Source organism: Triticum aestivum, chromosome 5D, assembly GCF_018294505.1.
Source record: "Triticum aestivum cultivar Chinese Spring chromosome 5D, IWGSC CS RefSeq v2.1, whole genome shotgun sequence".
Taxonomy (NCBI): domain Eukaryota; kingdom Viridiplantae; phylum Streptophyta; class Magnoliopsida; order Poales; family Poaceae; genus Triticum; species Triticum aestivum.
The window spans coordinates 568,955,206-568,970,769 of NC_057808.1; the positions used below are offsets into that span (position 1 = coordinate 568,955,206).

Below are 15,564 nucleotides of genomic sequence, written 5' to 3' on the forward strand. Positions count from 1 at the left end.
GTGAAAAATGTTAGAAGCTTATCATGTCATATTGGGAGGCTTGATAAATAAGTGGTAGATAGCGCGACATAGTGATAGCATCGAGACAACTAGCAAAGCAAAGACAGTGATATCCAAGTTAATGATCATCTTGCCTGAAATCCCGCTAGGAAGAAAACCGAGTCCATGAAGAAGACGAACGGGCGCAGTCGAACGAATCCTCACAATCGCAACGTAACCGCGAACTATCGAGAAGAAGCAACACCGGAAAGAAGCAAACAACACGGTAAACCAACAAGCATAATCATGGCATGATGCACAAGCAAATATGATGCATGTCCGGTTTAATGAGTCATGGCATGGCAGAGTTCATCTTCCCGTGTAAATCTCTCCAAAATAGAAAACTTAGGTGCGGCCTTTGATATGGGTGTGAGTCACATCAACCTCCGGCAAGCCGGCAGCGTTGGTCATCATTCGAGGCCCTTCCCCTGTTATTGGTAAGGTTTAGCTTCCTCCCCTTTTAGTTTTGTTCTCTCACAATGAATACTAGGAACTCCATCGCAAAAAAAAACTATGAACTAGAAGTAAGAGATAGGGTCTTATTGAGATTTTAGATGTCATTTTTCTCGGTAATATCGCTCTTATGCATACATATCAAAATATGCATGATCGAAAGGGCCATCGGTTATATGACTCTTCTGTTGCCGGTATGTCGGTTTTCATTTTTCTTTTGTTAGACTGTTGGTTTGACTGTGTGCATTTTAGTTATGCAGAGGCTGGATGTTGCTCATCATGAGTTGTATTTACTTGATGCTACATTTTGACTCAATAAAAGCATCCTTTATAAAAGAATGTGTATACAATTTTCTGTTATCAAAAAGTTAACATCACAAGCTTTTTTTTTTTGAAACGTCACCGGGGGACAGAAAAGAATGCCCACCTGAATTTTCATATAATCAGCTCAAAAGCCTGTCATACAAGGGTAATGAGAGAGAGAGGTAACAACTTACAAACCCCACCAGGGGCAGTGGGATCAGAAAGAAAAGGAACCAGGGACTAAGAACTAAGAATCTACAGCAAGGCAGCAGAACACTGCACCCATGATTCTAAGATAAATTTGCAGATAGTGCGGGAGCATCTCCATCTCCAGAGGGAGACATCAAGGCGACCGGCGTCACCAAGGTCGCGTGTGCCGGCCCAACCATATTGGGAGGAGAACCATGTCTACCAACCGGTGTCAGAGGGGACATGAATCCTCTGATATCCCGGACGCCTAGACCACCCCGGTCACGAGGCTTGCAGACTTGAGTCCAAGCAATTTTGCATCAAGCTCCGCTAACTGTGGTGTGGTTTGTCCAGAAGAAGGCTCGGCACTTTTTCTCAAAGCTGGCGTGGCGTGGGTACCTTCTGCCAGTTGAATGGAGCCTATGGCGTAGCCGTAGGTGGGCAAGGACGTGAGGACAACATGTACCAGGGTCCATTTGGCAGCAGAGGAGAGCAGCAAGCCATTTATCCACCCTTGCGATCAGCGGATAGAAGTCAGCCAGCTTGAGTTTAGAAGCAGAGAGAGGTAGCCCCAGGTATTGTTGTGGGAAGTCGGCGACGGGGCATCCGAACACAGCAGCGAGCTGGCATGCCGTCTCAGGCTCCACATTGATGGGATCAAGGCGCGCACTTGTTCTTAAGGGGATGTTTGGTTCCAGGGACTTTTTTGTGTTGGGACTAGAAAAAGTCCCTAGTAAACCAAACAGGGTGGGACTTTTTTGGGACTTTTTCTAAAAGTCCTTAGAAGCACCTCCTTAAGAGTATTTTTCAAAAAGTTTTAGGGACTAGAAAAAGTCTTAGGACTAGAGAACCAAGCAGTTTGGCGACTTGGTCTGGCTCAGCTTTAAGCAGGATATTATATTGAAGGACGGGGCACGGAAGCGACGAGTCCAGAGGGTGTGGAAGACCTCCTTGGGCGCCAATCGCCAAGACGAGACCTCCACTCGATCTATATATATATCGATATAGTACTAGTATATGCAAACTCTGACTGACGACCCACGACAGTTTCCCAGTCCAAAATGTCGAGCACCCACGGCCACGGCCACGGGGGAAGCAGCGGCGCCGGCTACTGCGCAACGACCAAATCGTTCGTCAGCCTTCGCCCGCCGCTGCCGGCGGCGGAAGTCCCACTCACATTCCCGGCCTTGGTGCTGTCGCTGCTGCCGTCGCCTCTCCCCACCCAGCCCGCGCTCCTCGACGCCGCCACCGGCGAGGCCATCTCCTACCCGGCCTTCCTGTCCCAGGTGCGCGCGCTCGTGGGCGCCCTGCGATCGCGCCTGGTCCCGCTCGGCCGCGGCGACGTGGCCTTCGTCCTCGCTCCCGCGCGGCTCGACGTGCCCGTGCTCCACTTGGCGCTCCTCGCCGTCGGCGTGGTCGTGTCCCCGGCCAACCCGGCCCTCACCGCCGGCGAGGTGTCGCGCCTCGTGTCCCTGTCCGGCGCGTCCGTCGCCTTCGCCGTCTCCTCCACCGCCGCCAAGCTCCCCGCCGGCCTCCCCACCGTCCTCCTGGATTCCACGCACTTCCGCTCCCTCCTCCACCTCCACAACGGCAGGGATGAAAAGGAGCCGGCGCCGCTGGAGCTGGACAGTACTGGAGTAGTGTGCCAGTCGGCGACAGCGACGATCCATTATTCCTCTGGCACCACAGGGCCGGTGAAGGCGGTGGCGGTGCCGCACCGGAGCTTGATCGCGCAGGCCTTGGGGTTCCACGCCCTGCACCTGCACGTCAAGTCGCGGAAGGTGAAGGAGAGGACTCTGATGGGTGCTCCCATGTTCCACGCCATGGGTTTCTTCTTCGCGCTCAACGGGCTGGCGCGGGGACTCACCACTGTTGTGATGACGGACACCGGGACGGGGACGGGGTTAAGGGGGATGCTGGGGGCAGCAGAGCGGTGGGAGGTGACGGAGATAATGGCGTCGCCTCCCGTGGTGCTGGGGATAACCAAACACCCGCGCCGGCTGACGAGTCTGCTGCGGGTGATCTGCGGCGGCGCCCCTCTGCCAGGATCGGTGGCGGAGCAGTTCCGGCGGCGGTTCCCTCACGTCGATCTCTGCGTGGTGAGTAGTATTTCCTTTCATCTTATTCATCCACCCTCGTCATGGACCCTCGTTTGGACGGAAGTGACTAGCGCGAAGAAATTTTGCAGGTTTAGATGGGATTTATAGGGACTTTTTTAAGTCCCTGAAAACAAACACCCTCTTAATCTTTAGCAAAACTGCAAAACATAATTAATATAACACCAGCGATGTTTGTGCTTGACGTTGACCGTGCTCGCACTGCTATTGCTAACTAAGCATGCACACATACGGGTAAAAATAAATTACGTAAAATATTTCGTAATCTAGCAAATGCATATCGACCAAAAGTGCAGCATGCATGTTGGGAAGAGAAATGTGTTTATGGCCCTGTAGCAGTATTTTGCCTCCACTTTTTTTAAAGATAAACTAAATTAAATCTCACATTCAACATGCGTGAGGCGGAAGTGTGAGCTCTGGCATATCTCAAGCCACCAAGCCTACTGCCACTCACAGAAGAAATGTGGCATGCCAATTGGGCATACATCAACAATACAAGTATAATATTATAATCTTAAGTCAAAAAAACCAGTTCGGGACATAGTCAAACAATAGTAGAACTATAATCTAGTCATTTGAATTTTTTTATTGAAATTCAGTCAAGTTGATGTGAACATTTGGTCACTAATCGAGATGAAAACCGCAACAACCAAAATTTCAGTGTTTCAACTTTTCTCGAAATATTTCATAAACAAAAAACTCTAGAACCACGGTTTCCATTTTCAGCCTTTGATCCTTTGAACCAAGCACAAACTGAATCTATTTGAAAATTTTAAACAACTTGAACATGAACATGTAAAAGGGTAAGCGCTACGGGATTCACATGCTCCCATGCTACTGGCTTCCCATGTCTCAGCGTCACTCATGCAATTGCCTGAATCTTCGATGACGGATTACGAACCATGTGATTGGACTGGGATCGCACAAAGGGTGTTGCAAAATCTTCAGACGAGCATCATCCATCCCAGACGCTTTTGACCATAGAATGTTGCTTTACTTTTGAACACAGACCATTATAAGATGGCACCCTATGACGACTGCAATCCGCAGCGATAAGATATGCTCACCGTACGTGTCAAATTTGTGCAAGCCTAAGAGATTTTCGGTACATATTCTAAAATCTTCTGCTGTAAATTTGCTTAAGGGTTATGGCTCAACGGAGACTGGGGGCATATCCTTGATGAGCAATCAGGAGGAGTGTTCCCGCGTAGGCTCCACCGGCCGCATCTACCACAACGTCGAGGTGAGGATCGTCGACATCGTCACCGGCGAGCCCTTGTCGGTCGGCCAGAAAGGGGAGCTGTGCGTGAGAGGTCCTTCCATCATGACAGGTGACCCCACGAACATCTTCCTGCAATGCACGTCGCCCTCGCTTGGTTCTTTCAGGTGCACTGAGATCACTTATGGTTCTATCTTCTATGTCGGTGCAGGTTACGTAGGCGACAACGAGGCGAACGCGGCCGCTTTCGATTCGGAAGGCTGGCTGAGGACCGGCGACTTTTGCTACATTGATGAGGATGGGTTTGTGTTCATTGTCGATAGGCTCAAGGAGTTCATCAAGTACAAGGCCTATCAGGTCTGCTCTTATTAGCTCGTGAACAATTTACCTCTAATGATGGATGCTTAGCTAGATAAACTGAATACTGCAGGTCGCACCTGCAGAGCTGGAGCTTATCCTGCAATCACTGCCAGAAATTGCTGACGCCGCTGTTATGCCGTAAGTCCACTGAAATTATTCCGAGAAGGATCGTGACAGCTTACCGCATACCATATAATATAAATGTTGTGAATTTGACAATGAACATGGAGACTCTACTCGGTCGGTCGGTCATGCAGTACTGACCGTGCGAGTGGACCTGCAGATATCCTCATGAAGAGGCAGGAGAGATACCAATGGCGCTCGTGGTGAGGCGACCCGGAAGCAAGGTCACTGAGGCACAAGTCATGGAGCATGTGGCGAAGCAGGTCGCGCCGTACAAGAAGGTGCGCAAGGTGGTGTTCGTCGACTCCATACCCAAATCGCCGGCTGGGAAGATCTTGAGGAGGCAGTTGCCAAACCTTGTGCCGTCGTGTCATGTGTCGAGACTGTGATGAAGCTCCATCGTGACCATCTTCCGTATGTGTTGCAATGGGCAAAAACAAGAGTGGCAGGCATGCATGCTCCTAAACCGATACAATAAAATTTAAATGGATGGTAAATCACGATTCCATCCCATTGTATATGTTGTATAGATTCAAACTGTGGACTGCTCAAAGTTATTGCTCAAACCTTGCAGTGCTATCTTCGAACATGGCGCGATGCATTATTTTTTCCTTAGAATTTATACTTCCAAATCGCCAGGACTACACTGCCTACGTAGACGCATGCTGACCACGAGAGTGCAGATATTGTTTAAAAGAAATGAGGGTGGGCATAGTTTGCTGGCGACGGGTGTAGAAAATATGTCGTATTTGAATTTGGGGGTCTTGTTTGATTGCAACTGCGCAAGTCTAAACTAATGCCACAGGTTGATGGTCGTTAAACATCTTAGAAAATCTCCACTACTTATAAAAGAGCGAATTCTCACGTAAAAAAGGAGGGAATTGTGTGAATCCAACAAATCCTAACCCCTCACACCCGAACACCAACGCACCAGATCCTCCAAATGATGTATCACATCAAAACTCCTTAATTAGGAATAAAACACCTTAATTAAGGAAAGAAATAATGCATCATATCTGGTGAAACATAGGAAAAAGAAAGGATCCGCATGGGAGATGGTCGTAGGCACAAGGCAAGGAGCATGGAACACGGCAGCTAGCGACACTGATGAACGCAGATGTGGTGAATAGTTTCTCTTGTGACGAGTTGTAACAGTTTCATGCTTCTAGCGATCCACTTGCTTTAGAATTCTACTGGGTTTGTTGATGTCCTTATTTTCTAGTTAACTACTTCCATGTTTGCTTCACGGAAGGGACAATGTGGCCGCCAAAGAGGTATTTCAGATTAAACTAATGATGGCGAACGGCAGAAAGAAACCCGAGAACATGTATATCAGGTGCTAATTTAAAGCTACTATTAGTGGAGGTGATGTATATTACATTCCTGTATTTTACAGCTTGCTATCCATGTGCCAGAACCATGAGTTGGTTGTAATATCTTATGGGTTTCACCTCTAGCCTATCCCAACTGATTTGGGACTAACGGCTTTTAAATTCACAACCTGATGTAATTGATGATATGTCGAATTTTACTTGCGTATTACTTCCTCCATTCTGGTTTATTAAGACCCTTTGTATTTTATGTCAAATTTTGGTAAAAGATTTAATTAATAATATGTAAACTTCATGTCACCAAAAATATACCGTGTGAAAAATCTTTCGAATACGAATCCAATATTATATTTTTGGTAGAATATACATCATGTTTTGTTAGTCATATAGATGGTCAACATTTTACCTGACATACGAGGGGGCCCAATAAAACCGGGTGGAGGAACTATACAATATGGTTCTCAAAAAGACAATTGTATGTCCTATATGTTTTCGCTCGATTAATTTTTAAATAAATGCACCATAAATATGGCTTCTAAATTTCATATCCTTCGAATATGATTAACTCAAACATATAAGTCGACAAGTGCGTCGCACATGCATGGTTACTAGTAAATAATAAGAGGACATGGGGAAGTGGGGTGGGACCGTGGGAGTGTTAGAGGAGGGGTCCTACGACACAGATCTAACTACCTCAAGCGGATTAGTGATCTATCTCTCATGAATATCAGGTACATGTAGCCCAAGTAGCACCAAGAAAGGGGATCTGGAAGAGAAGAGCCGGGAGGTGGGTGAAGAGGTAGACGCTATAGGTGGCTGGTTCAGGGTTCCGATCTTCGACCCCCCCCCCCCCCCCCCCCCTCACACGCACGCACACACGCACGCACGCACGCACACACACACACACACACACACACACACACACACACACACACACACACACACACACACACACCCACACACCACCACCACCACCACCACCACCACACGCTATAAGGGAGAGAAGCAAGCTGCTCACCGGTTCCACTCCGAGCCACTATAACGTGGTTGGACTGCTTGTAACACTGTGGCCTCCTGGCGTTCACTTGGGTCCGAAGAGAGGTGCCGCTTGTATTAGTTTCCAAGACTACAAATTAACGAATGAAGTCTCAGCACAGTTGCTCACAAGAGGTCTTCAGCGAGGACCGGCAACTTATGATGAATACCATCTAACCAGTTTCCGAATAAATTTGAAATACTCCTTCGTGGTGCTAAATTGTATGAAACATGAACCGTGCGTCAGATCAATGTAGAAAAAGGACATGACAGAAATAAATGATGAATTATCTCCTCCCAATCACAAAATAACATTTTTTGCTGCCATGCCAGTTACGCTTAGTAAGGTTATCTTTGGTAAGAACTACCTTTCTCTGCAAAAGACCACATGAAAACTTTGATCTTGAAAGAAACCTTTGTCTTTCAAATGTGTTTTCTGCAAAAAATAGGTCTAGAATCTGTAAGATCCACGTACATAGACTTCACAGTGAAGACAACATTAGTGGTTAACCTCCACTGCAACGTTAGGCGCAAACGGCAGCCAAAACTTAACCATTCATTTTTTTTATCAACAATAATAAAACTTAACCACTAGTTGAGGAGTACTCGTTGCAAGATCACTCCATTTCCTCAGGTTGCGACAAGTGGCGCACATGCAAAGCGCTTGTGCGCCACTTGTCGCAATCTGGGAGTTTTTCCTTTTTTCGTAAATCCGTTTATTCAAAACGTTTTATCTCTCAATACATGCGTCCAAATCTTGAATCGCTTTCACCGTTGGATTCCTCACGTCGAGACCTTCAAAACAAATCCTATGTTGACAGGTTTTTACGAACTTTTTTTTAAGAAAAAACCGAACCGGGAGCACGGGTTTTTTCCCTTTTCGAAAGAGGCACGCTCGTGCTTCACACGAAATCACAATCGTGTCTCTCACGGAAGCAAAGCCGTGACTCTTGCCGAAGGAAAAAACGCATTTTTTATTCATTTATGAGGAGGCACGGCCGTAACTCTCGCGAAAACACACCCGTGCCTCTCGCGAAAGCAAAACCGTGACTCTCACGAAAGAAAAAAAACAGAACGTGTTTTTTTTCGTTTCTGAAAGGCACGGCCGTGACTTTTGCGAAGGCACAACCGTGCCTCTCGCGGAAGCAAAACCGTGACTTGTGAAACAAAAAAAACAAAAAACGCGTTTTTTTCCGTTTCCGAGAGGCACGGCCGTGATTCTCGCGAAAGCAAAACCGTGCCTCCCGCGAAAGAAAAACCGTGACTCTCGCGGAAGGAAAAACAAAAGAAAACGCGTTTTTTCGCGCAAATGTTTTTTTATCGAAAAGCTAAGGAAGACCGGTGGAAAACCAAAATGTTGAAAAAAAACCGTTTAAATAGCCGAAAACGCGTGCGAAAAAATAAAAAAATAAAACCCGAAGCGAGCGTCCAGAGCGCGACACGTGGCGAATAGCTGAGAGCGTGCCAAGTGGCGCTGATCGTTGTGAGGCTCCCGAAGAAGCGCTCGTTAACTAGTGGCGCCCCTGTAACCGGCGCTTAAGACGCGGAATAGAAACTGGGCCCAGTCTATTCCTTGCAGGGCATTAGTTGACCCGGACACAAAGAAAAAACAGCAATTCCTATATGACGCACTCTGTGTTAGATAGTACATAATCTTAGCACAGCCCACGAGCGAACAGGCGGCCCATTAAGTGACATTCACGTGCTTTAGTTATTTTTTTCATGCGACTAAGGCTACACCGTGCTGACTCGAAGCACTGTAGCACGCGTTTTTTCAAAAAAAATTGCAAACGTACAAACTGTATAGAAATTTCAGAAACAGTAAAACATGAATATTTAATAAAATTCTGAAAAATTAAACTCCATTTTTTAAAAGAATTGTGAATAGTCTTAGAAATTAAAAAACATTTGCACTGACATGGGAACATATTTTAAATCACAAACATGTCCTTAAAATCCAAATATATTTTTTATGAACATTTTTCAAAACTTTCGTTCTTAAAAAATGTTTCCCAAAACTTTTATATAGAAAAAAACAAAAAATAGGAAGAAAAACAGAAAAATTCAAACCAGACTAGATTGAACCTTCCAGAAGGTTTCTAAATCGGATTCACGTATCCCCTTCACCCGCTTGCACTCAATGATCCACCACCGCATATTATTAACTCATTTAGTGCCAAGTCATAAAAACACTTGTTCAGTTACTGTGCCGTCAGGCTGGAAGAAGCTGATACCACTAGACTCTTCAGTTACTGTGCCCATTCATTCGGTGGAGTAAAAGCAAAAAAAAATGGAAAAGGAAAAGATGAACTAGACTGGCTATGGCTTCGGCCTGTTCAGAAGGGGGTGAATAAATGAATGTGATGGAAAGGGCAAGTGAAGAAGTTTGGCTGGCTAATTGGTGTCGCCCGGGCAAAAAAAAAATAGATAAAAGAAAGCAAATGAGTTAAAAGAAAAACCTAGAAGATACACCAAAGCTACTTTGAATATTTATGAACTAGTAAATGCATCTCCACAACCAAAACGTGAGTAGATATATGGCAGTGACCCTCTCGCTTCACTTGACACCGTTCCACCTGATCTATTTACATTATTTCCGAAACGCGTAAGGTGAGGGAAGAAGAAGTTTGGCAGGCTAATAGGTGTGGCCCAGGTAAAATAAAATAAGAAAAATGTTCTAAAAAGAAGGTAAAATGAAAAATAAAACAAAGAAAAGGAGTTTTAAAAAAATCCTAGAACATTCAGCTGAGCTATTTACAATATTTATAAACTAATAAAAATACCTCCATGACCAAAACATGCATAAAAATATGGCAGTGATGCACCTACGTCCGACATCAAGATGAGCCCCCAAACATCCAACTTTCCCATGGAGAACAGCAACCGCCGGACGGACGACTCCTTTTTCACCTCACCTTCGACAACAATCTCATTTTGAATCCTGGGAGCCACTCCCTTCGACGTGCCAAGTAAAGAGTGCACATCTTCTCTCAACTACATTGTGCACATGACATGAATGTTGTGTCAGTCGTCCATGGAGAAATAGAGCACGTGCTTAAAACGGGTGTGGCAGCCTTCAACCTCACCGGCCAAACGAGGACATACTTGAAGGACGGTGCGGTGGTCGACCTCGAGTTGTGGATGTACCTCGCCTGCATCCAGAGATTCTACTAGTCCAACGGCGTGATATCTACTACACATTCGTGTTGGGCCTTCAAGCGCAGAGTTTTGTAGGACAGTAAAAACTTTTCCTCAAATGGATAACCTAAGTTTTATTAATCCGTGGGATGCGTAGGATGAAGATGATCTCTCTCAAATAACCCTACAACCAAATATAAAAAATCTCTTATGTCTCCAACACACCCAATACAATGGCAAATTGTATAGGTGCACTAGTTCGGCGAAGAGATGGTGATACAAGTGTAGTATGGATAATAGATATAGGTTTTTGTCATCTGAACAGCAAGGTAGCAAGTGATAAAATGGAGCACAAAGGGTATTGCAATGCTTGAAAACAAGGCTTAGGGTTTATACTTTCGCTAGTGCAATCTCTTAACAACGCTAACATAATTGAATCATATAACAACATAACAGAGTATAGGTTTTATTTGTGCATGGGGGGAGGGCGGCATCGGCCCCCTTGCCCATATTTATAAAATATGAAAGTTATCACAAAAGAAGGGCATTGCCCTCATGAATGGAGTACGTATTGGGTCCTGGGATTGTAGAATCTGCGTTTTGTACTGCAGAATATGTAAGTTGTCAAGTGCAATATTTGTATGTGTTTTAAGCTGGTGCTATGTTTCTAGCTGTCAATTGCAGGATCGTACTTTGTACGGGTGGGGAACTGATCTAGAGCCATAGGCTAAAACCATAGTTCCTACAATGGTTTAGTTCTGTTTTGGTAAATTTGTCATGTGGTTTAGTTTGGCCTGGGCGCCAATGCCAATTACGTGGGTTTGGTTTAGGTTTGGTTTCCAAAATCTCATCACGTGGGTTCAGTTTAGGTTTGGTTCAGTTACCCACCCATTCACAGATTTAAATACGGGTGACAAATATACTCCTCGACCTCCAAACAGTAGGACTACAAGTTACTAACAGTTCATATCTTAGCAAGGGCATACCAGCAGACCACTATGCAGGTTCATATACTGGAAGGACGACTACAACCCGCCTCGGAAGTTGGAAGACCCGCCAGCCGGTCAATGATTGCCGTGATAGATGAGCACAATGTAACTCGCTCCGAATGCTAGTATACCACAAACAACGAGTAGAAGACCTGAGTTCCTGCCGGCATACTCTGTCGTGGCGCCCCCGATGACGGCGAGGCCACAGTTGTGGCCGCCACCGCAGTACCCAGGATGCCACCGATCCACTGTCCCGCAAGGGGAACAACCCCTCCAACGCCGTAGGCCATCACCAGGGCGAGGCCCTGAACTGTACGCATCGTCATCGACCCGTCGCGCGGTCCGCTGGTGATCTCGCCGAAGGTCACATGTACCATGCCCTGCAACCAAGGGAGTGGAAAAGTAAAAAAAGAAACAGGCTCAAAATGAACTCAAATTTGACTGACATGATCGGCTCAAATCCCTACGTACCTGCAGGATCGCGGAGAGCACGCCGGACTCGACGTCAGTGGGGAGCATCCTCCCGCGGGTGCTCACAAGCGCTGCGGTCGTCGCAGTGGCAGGTGCCAAGCCCTGCATTGCAGCAGAAGCAAGGGCGCGAGCCCTCCTGGCGTGCGCTCCCTCGAGCACATGATTCGCTTCCTCGCCACCTTGCATCTTCCTCTCAACGTGCTACTCCTTACTTCGCAAGTGTAGGAGTACGTATTGGGTCCTGGCGCTTGGTTGGGTCCTGGGACTGTAGAATCCACAATCTGAAGTCCATCATGCTCTCTTTTGGTTGAAGACCACTACGCCGCTCTTGAGTGCCTCCTCCATCTGTTGCCGGTCGATTAGTGGAGGGCATGCGTGGCCTTGCTCGCCACGTCGAAGGGATTGGCGCCCAGCTTGAAGATCATGGTGCTGCCGAAGCTCACGTTGAAGGAGACCGCCGCGAAGGAGACGGCCGCCTGGCGGTTGCCATTCTCCGCGAGTATGCCGAGGGAGAGCCGGATGTCCTGCAGCCTGTCTAGCAACAGGTCATGGGAAGAACTAGGTATTCTGGTCGCCAAAATTAGCCCATCTAATGTTGTTCTCTTTCTGCAATAAACCATTTTTGCCTCTTAAGAGCTTTGCGATATATTTGTTCCTGAATTTGCTCTCATGCAGTGAAAGAATCGTCTGATCATCCTGCCAGAGATGCATTTGTCAATAACGTATAGTATCTTGAAGCCTCTCCTGGCAAATTTACAGTTGAGGTGGGTTGTAAGAAAAAAAAACATTGAAAAATAGCTAGTAGTATGAATGTATAATCCATGCTCCATATAGTATATGCCGATGGTATCTTGCTAAGTATAGCTTAGCTTTACTTCTTTCAACCATATATACATCGGCTGTGCATGCATGCATGCATGCTTTTGGGTAAGAATAAATAAATTTAAATCTAATAAAAAAACTAAGCATGAGCATTTGCATTTGAGGAAGGGTAGCTCACAACCCTACATGCAATGCATGCAGCTATAGCAGGGCCACCCGACCATCACCGATGACACCTTCCACTGGCCATCTCCTAATGGGAAGGGGATGCCGTTGCGTTTTGGTCAGAGCCTGGGTGGTCGGATCTCAAGATCCACCATCTAGTCCCGGCTGCGAGTTGGGGAGACCGAGTTGCCGGTGAAAATTGAGCCGACGGCAGGCGATGGCGGTGTTTTGTGTCGTTACCTTGATGAAGGCATCATCGTGTAACTACTGTCGACCCACTCGTGCTTCTCCGGGAAAACCCTAGGATCTGGTTTTCCAGATCGGACGATGGCGGCACGGTGGTGTCGTTTCTCTCTTGGGAGCATCGATTGTGGAGCAGCGCTGGAAGTCAGAGGTAGGAGGTTGAGCGGCTTCGTCTTGCACGGAGCTTCGGTGGAGATGTCAAGTCATGCCTAGCCGATAGGTGCTACGCTTTGTCATGCCTGGTTGGCAAGTGCTACGCACGACAGATCTTCCAGAGACTTCAAGCCGTGTCGGCTGGTGGTACTTGGTGGCATGGTGCTGAGGTGTACTTGCGGCGACCGCGACGTGCTCAGTAGTTCGCATGCAGGGAGGTGGTGGCGTTGGGCGCCGTGGTGGCGTCGACGGCAGCTAGACCGGGCAAGGATGATGCATCAATACAGCTCTGAAGTTTGAGTGGTGGCAGTTGGTGACAGCGGCCTCTGAGAGCGCACCGGACCGGCGTGTGCCCCGTACCCGGCGAGTGGCTTGGTTGAAGTCTCAGGTCTTAGATGTTAGGCTTGGCTGCGAGGTCTATGATATTAGGCCCCGACTATCAGCATCCCTTCATCAATTAGATAGGATTAGCCATAGATGTTGCCTAGATGGTGGATTTAGACTTACTGTTGTATTTTTTGTAAGGTCTTGTTCAATAATTAATAAAGTGGCTGCATGCATCGTCCAGATGCAAAGGCCGGGGGTCTTCCTCCTTTAAAAAAAATGCATCCAGGCTGAAGCTTGCATGGCGTAGGTAGTTGACTGGAGATGGCAGGAAGTTGTTTGTGAATGAGAAGCAATTCAAGGACGCATCAGTAGTACAAGACTTGCAGAGAAATTAGCAAAATGTAGAAATGAGTAGTGCCTGCTGTAATTCACATGAGTAGTGCTTCTTGCTAAGAATTTATCAGAAAATGTTTGTATGTTGTTCAGTCAAAAACATTCTTGCTGATGCAAATTAGCAAACTATTGACTGTGAGCTGCTAGTCCTGTACCATCTAAAGTTTTTATGTACATGATCATGAGCAACTATTGGACGGCATCACAAATGAACAACAAACAGTTTGTTCAAATAAGCAAACTATTCTTGATCATAAGCGTACTTTCATTTTGTGCATAATACATGGTGGCGTCAATAAATAGAGTAAATTGACAGTACCAAAGATCATGTACATGACAGCAAATGAATAGCACCAAAGATCATTTTAGTGACAGCACATGGACAGCACCAAAGATCATTTTAAATACAGCAAATGAACAGTATCAAATATCATTTACTGAACAATATACCACATCATTTACTGTAAATTTCAGAGTACACAAGGACCACATGGACATAATGCAGAGACCATGCATGAACATCATTCCTACTCCCTCCGTTCGAAAATACTTGTCATCAAAATGGATAAGAAGAGATGTATCTAGAACTAAAATACATCTAGATACATGCCCTTTTATCCATTTTGATGACAAGTATTTCCGGACGGAGGGAGTAGTATTTAACAGCAACCAAATGAGCATCTAAACATCAAATCTCAGGTCCTTTCTTGCTCTCAAAGACCTTCTTGTATGCTGCCAGGTTGAAAACTGTTTGAGAAATTCTTGTTGATCGAGAGAAAGTTAGAATTGTTCAGTACAAAAGTTGGCCTTTTACTTTATACTTGAATTTGGATCACAACATAGCAGAGTATAGGTTTTATGTGTGCACGGGGGGCATCGGCCCCCTTGCCCATATTTCTAAAGTATGGAAGTTATCACAAAAGAAGGGCATTCCCTCATGAATGTAGTACGCATTGGCTTATAACAACAAGCCATTTCTATAGAACTCGAGCGAGGGTAATCGACTCAAAGCTCAGCGAATTAAACTCTCAAGAAGGAATCGGCGAGAAATGCTGGTCAAACCTATGTTCATTACTTTAGAATGCATGAGCGGAAAATTATTAGGATGTAACTCACATTGGTTCTTCATCAAGCAAACACATTTGTGTTGTTGGGAATGTAGAATCCACAATCTGAATCCCTACTGCCTGTTTCAGTTCTACAGATGCTGAGCTTTGGTGAGAAACTTTTTAGGCGGATCTAAAGACAGAAGAAGTGTACGCTCTCATGAAGCTGCAGCCGCTGAACCTAGAGCAGATCTCCCACGAACTGCCCGCCGAGATGGGCATCGTGAACAAGCCAGTGAATTACTATTGGAAGACGGTGACGAGTAGCGACGTCAATACTAGTTGGGGGTGCTCTGTGCCCCGCGATGTAGCTGAGCGCTTGTTCCCGCCTCTTGTATAACCTTCTCTACTTCTCATCCTCTCTGTGACCTTTTGCTGTTACCAGTAAAATTTAATTTGTGTGTCAGGATTTCACACAGACACAGCAGCAGGACCTATTTGCGTGCGACATTCATGGTGTTGACTGGAAGTTCAAGCAACACAACAAAGTATAGAATTTGCTATCATGCATGCAGCGAAAGAATCGTGTGATCATCCTGCCAGAGCTGCAATTGTCAATAACATTATAGTACCTTGAAGCCTCTCCTG

At 46.1% G+C, this 15,564-nt stretch overlaps 1 protein-coding gene across 1 annotated transcript; it reads left to right on the plus strand.

The window, feature by feature from the left end:
• Window positions 1-2,045: 2,045 nt before the first annotated feature.
• LOC123126311 (4-coumarate--CoA ligase-like 7) lies at window positions 2,046-5,192 on the plus strand. The gene is made up of 5 exons (XM_044546675.1): window positions 2,046-3,083; window positions 4,246-4,432; window positions 4,532-4,677; window positions 4,751-4,818; window positions 4,964-5,192. The coding sequence occupies exons 1-5, from the start codon at window positions 2,046-2,048 to the stop codon at window positions 5,190-5,192; spliced, it is 1,668 nt and encodes a 555-aa protein (XP_044402610.1).
• The last annotated feature ends 10,372 nt before the right edge of the window (window positions 5,193-15,564 follow it).

Bases quoted from the DNA above. Each gene is read 5' to 3' on its own strand.
- LOC123126311 (XM_044546675.1), top strand. From the start codon at position 2,046: ATGTCGAGCACCCACGGCCACGGCCACGGGGGAAGCAGCGGCGCCGGC. The intron at 3,084-4,245 runs GTGAGTAGTATT...AATTTGCTTAAG, and splicing joins CTCACGTCGATCTCTGCGTG to GGTTATGGCTCAACGGAGAC. The intron at 4,678-4,750 runs GTCTGCTCTTAT...TGAATACTGCAG, and splicing joins TCAAGTACAAGGCCTATCAG to GTCGCACCTGCAGAGCTGGA.